Consider the following 5000-nt stretch of genomic DNA (forward strand, 5'->3'; position numbering starts at 1 on the left):
CTTTAAACTCGTCCAAACACGTGTTTTATAGCTGTTAGCGACTTCGGCGTCCGAAAAAAAAAATTCATTTGAAACCTGACACTTCCGGTTCAGTTTTCCCCACCTCACGCAGGCAAAGGTCAAATTCCCTACTCCCCGGGCACAGAAGATAGTCAAATGCCCGGGATTTCTCCCCGGAGGGGGGGGGGGGGGGGTGTTGAAGTTTCGATTTGATCGGCGCATAAATTCTCCTCACAATATCAATGAAACGTCAGTCAGAATGAAGATTATTATCAGCTTGAAAGATGTGGTCTTGATATAACACCAAATTCCCATGACTACCCATAAAAAATTCTATGGTTCTAGTTAGGAGAATGAACGTTTCGATCTTGGGAATGAAAGGACTAAGAGCTCAGGCCCCGGTTGTTCGAAAGCCGATCAACTTAATCCAGGATAAGCGTAAACTTTTGTTTTATGTTTTCAACTTTAGTTAGGCTTTTTGAACAACCGGGCCTAGATGTGTCCACACTAATCCAACGGTTTATTCGGTTGATATCTTGATTATGAAGACCACATCACGTTTATAAAGAAAGTCTTGTATCGAGTAGCGTTTGAAACTTGAGATTTTTCTCGGTGTTTGTTTCTCTTTTTTTTTTATCACAATACTCACATCACAAAATTAGCTTGGCTAAGTAGGCTCTATCCGAATACCAGCTAATATTACGGAATACGCGTTCATTGGCTTCGCTTTTGTTTTTTTTTTCGGTGATTAAACGAAACAAAAACAAAACGAAAAAACCCCACAAAACAATTTAACGGGTAAAAAGCCAATGCATGCGACGTTTCGTTGGAATTTTTCTCACAATGAAGGAATATCGGTATTTTATTTTCAACTGTAAAGTTTTACCTCGCGAAGTTTCCTTTTTCCGTTAAAAATTGTGATGGGCCCATCCGTGCAAGCTGTGTTTTATATTTTAACCTTTAACAAAAGCCAAAAAACGAGGGACAATTGTAAATTATCGCCGAGAAGAAAGCAATAACTACATACTCTAAGCCCCAGTTTTCCAGCGGCCAGAGTACACAAATTCTTTTTCGTTCTAGAACTCTTGCTAAGCTCACCACGGCTACCTTAGTCAATTCTAGAACATTTAACCAGCTTACAATTGTATTTAGAGTACATTATAATGAGAAATCCAAAAAAGTTTGAACACATGGACAACTATAAAAAATCTCTTTCTTTTTTCCACGGTCCTTGCCTAGTACACGAAGCATACGGGTCCTAGCTGGATAGTGAATTTTTGCTCAACAAACTTGTCTCCGACATCATAAGCTGCGACGTCCACGACAGGCAGCGCGTTCTTTTGTTTGGTGTCAATCTCGAGGATTGTCTGATGCCACGAACTGTCTTTATTCTATAAGAAACAATATCAAAGTTTGACACACAAATTCAATTATACAGGGTTGCTAAAAATGGTCGGATTGCAAACCCTGAAAAATATGGCTCAAGTGTCAAAATTCAAACATTTAATGCAAACGTTCAATTCGGCAATTCAAACATTCAGTTCAGCAATTATTCCAACCTTCAGTTTGGAAATACAAACCTCCAAAATTCAAACGGGAAAGCCATTTAAACTTTTAATTCGACAGTTCAAATATTCATTTGAACTGAAGGTTTGAATTATTGAAATAAATGTTTGAATTGTTGAATTTCCAACTGAAGGTTTTAGCTAAAATTGAATGTTTGAATTGCCGAATGCATGTTTGAATTTTACAGTAAAAAATGCGCCATAGAAAACACAGGTGATAGTAATCTCCTCTTTTATGATAGAAAAATGCGATTACTTGTTTAGGACGTGAAAGTAGAGTGTGGCTTGAAGACTCGACGTTTCCTCTATGCTGTAAACAATAGTTGTAGTTGTTGAGTATGTGTAAGAAATCGTACATTGTGACTCAGCATTCTAAATAACAACTTCTGAGCATTACAATCGTGATACGTGCAACCTCTTTTAACTTTTTGCCATTCAAAGGAAAGCCACAGACAACTGAAGCACTTTCCAGTCGGTTGCTGTTTTTTAATGCAGTATAGACCGCTTTCATAAACGGCGACCTCCTTTACATTCTTTTGTACTTATGTCACATAATTAGACCTACTGGCCTCATTTTGAAAGAAATATTCTTTTGAAATTTGCTCGTCGTAGCGAGGCTAGAAAGGCTTATTAGCATTAAAACAAAAGAATATTTAATTTGGCCGCCATTATGAAAGAGGTCTATAAGATGATTCTAGCTTTTGCGCATGCGAATGTAATCTGTCAGTATGACCATTCAAATGAGAGATACCAAGAGCATTCATTTCTCTTTTTGCTGGTAAATTTGTTGTTAATTGCGATCGCGCCGAACTGATTACAATCCATTGGCGTCTATTACAATGAACTAACTGAGCAGTACCTTCTTTGATATTGCTTGTAACGCTGCATGAACACATAATCGCTTAGCGCTCGTTTAGCCCGCGTAGCTGAAAAGCGTTTTTCTTTTTTAATACGGCCATACTTACATCGCAGTTGTTTGTGATAACTTTTGGTTTAGTTTTCTCCGATGAAGTTAGTTCCATTTCGTTGTCCCCTTGGAGCTTGATGGTGCGGTCAACTTCTTCTTCCCATGCGCGGGAGTTATAGCAGTGATACGTGATAGTCTGCGTAATGCGCATGCTCAGAAGCCGAAGGAATTTCATCTGCGCAGGATCCATCTTGTACTGAATCTAAAAAGAAGAAAAGGATCAATTGCGATTCGCTAGACGAAAGGAAAAATATAGAGTTTCTCTTAACGTCTGCAATGATTTTGGATAAATGAGCCCTACAACCCGGAGTCCATAACCATTCTCGTCACCAGAGCCTTGAATCACCCAAGGCTCTGGGAAACTCTGAGTAGGAGAACATGCGCTATAGGGTTCTTATAGCCAAAAATTGGCTATTTGAACCTTACGGCGCCTGCTCAATTCTCGTGTTGACATAAATGCACCAATTAGAGACGCTTTCGGTTGTTCTTCACGAAAACCAATAAGAGGACACTTTGTTTCAGGGTTCCCCAGAGCTCTTCTGTTCACCGAGGGAGAGAAGAGCTCTGGGGTCGAGATTGAGTCCATAACCAGAAGGCTACAACTGCAATACCAGATCTATGTATATAACGACATTTTCACAGATCAAGCTATTTTAGGACGATTTCTTAATTAAATAAGATTTGGCTTGCACCAGTCATCATTCACAATCCCATGGGTAATCATTTCGCATGTAATACTTGCTGGAAAGGACTTGTCTCGCGAGGAAATGAAATCTAAAATAACTCGGTATGTACAAACGCCGTTCCACGAATACCATGACGCTATACGCTCCTAGCAATTGACTCCAGCTACAACATATCACTGTGCTATGGCTGTTCTCAAATGCAATGCGGTCGTGTTTGAAAAATACTGTAATCTCAAAACATATCTCTGAACAATTTTCTTGGGAAGCGATTCGTCTGTGCAAGGCGCAGCTTTCAAGTTTGAGACAGATATTGCAATCTGTTGAGCGATATTGTTTCGTGGTGGATTGGTGGACTTTCGACTTATCCGGAGTGCGTTATCTTAAAATGTCATCCAGCATTCACATTGACTGCCCCAATATTGGCCTTGATCGGTTCAAAGGGGGTTAAAGTTTATACTCACAATCTGGACATCTGGGTTCACCTCACTGAGCCACTGCCTAGACTGTGCTTCATCACTTGAGATCTGCGAATTGCAAATGTGTGTGGTAGAGGTTAAAGACTCTCACGCGCAACTCGTTGACGAAACAGAGAAAATGGTGCTAACATACAATTTAGCGCATGCTCAACAAGCAAAATCTTTGTCGAGAGCACTGGGCACTTGAGTGTATCCGGACGCGGTGTGGACAGCGAAAACCGTTCGAAAACGATTGGAATACGCTACGTGTGGACGCAGATTATTTTGAATCCGGAAAAAAAAAAAAGCAGATACAAACATTCCTGATACGTATGGACAGGACCTAAGATTCTTTGTGTGTTGTACGTGTATTATAATGAAGCATTCACATTTAAATGATATGGAAATACCTGGAACAAAACGTTTTATCCCCAAATTGTTTGGATTGGGTGCAACATTGATTTAACCAATTTGGTCTACTGTTTATTTTCCCGCAAAACGTGGTTTGAAAATAGACACTTTTCTGACGCTGATAGGGACAATCTTACTCTTGGGTTATGTACTCTTGGATAAGATGATCGTCTTATTAAAAAAAAAAAAAATGCGGAGACGTAAAGAACTTGCTGCTACTATCGATCTCTTTTATTTTCGAAAAAAATATACTTCTTGTCTGAAGACATTATAACCGTGACGTAAATATACAACGATGTCTTTGAATTTCCTAATCCTCTACTTTCCATAATACATCTTGTTTACCCCCCAAATTCATAATCATTGTTTTCGATTTCGCTTAGGACACGAAGATGCCACAAGAGACATAGAAAACCGCGCCTATGATTTTTTTTTTTTTTTTTTTGGGGGGGGGGGGGAGAACAAGATGTATTATGGGCCTATATGAGACTTCACTGTTTATAAACAATTCTTTTGATATTTAAATGTTGCCAACCACAGAACAAAATAACCTTTGTTTGGACAACCAAGAGATCTCTGGTTGGTACAATGGTGAGTATCGCTATATGCTTTACGTCAAACAAATTTTCTCTTATATATATAGAAAGTCTTTACTGAAAACCACAAGTCTCCACGAAAAACAAAAAAGGAACCAACAAACATAAACATACGTTTTCTTTCTTGGGTTGCACACAGGTCTTCTTGTTCTCAAAATCACAGTACACGTATTCCGCGTCACTGATGCAGCCCTCATTGGGGTCGATCCAAAAATATCCTGTATATGCAAACGAAGTGAGAACGTAGACTATAAGGTGCTCACGCTATGTAGAATATGCATCATGCAGGAAAGGTAAGGTGGCACCAGAGTACACTGACA

At 39.2% G+C, this 5000-nt stretch overlaps 1 protein-coding gene across 2 annotated transcripts in view; it reads right to left on the reverse strand.

Moving 5' to 3' along the window:
• Nucleotides 1-602: 602 nt before the first annotated feature.
• LOC137967928 (collagen alpha-1(II) chain-like) overlaps nucleotides 603-5000 on the reverse strand; it is a 113958-nt gene continuing 109560 nt past the window's right edge. For both annotated transcript variants that reach the window (XM_068814530.1, XM_068814529.1), the window contains exons 68-71: nucleotides 4795-4898; nucleotides 3680-3742; nucleotides 2531-2734; nucleotides 603-1391 (exon numbers count right to left, since the gene is read on the reverse strand). In XM_068814530.1, coding sequence (XP_068670631.1) covers nucleotides 1236-1391; nucleotides 2531-2734; nucleotides 3680-3742; nucleotides 4795-4898 — 527 coding nt within the window. In that variant the 3' untranslated portion in view covers nucleotides 603-1235. The remainder of the gene's footprint in view (nucleotides 1392-2530; nucleotides 2735-3679; nucleotides 3743-4794; nucleotides 4899-5000) is intronic.

The sequence above is a fragment of the Montipora foliosa genome, chromosome 8 (genome assembly GCF_036669935.1).
Source record: "Montipora foliosa isolate CH-2021 chromosome 8, ASM3666993v2, whole genome shotgun sequence".
Classification (NCBI taxonomy): Eukaryota; Metazoa; Cnidaria; class Anthozoa; order Scleractinia; family Acroporidae; genus Montipora; species Montipora foliosa.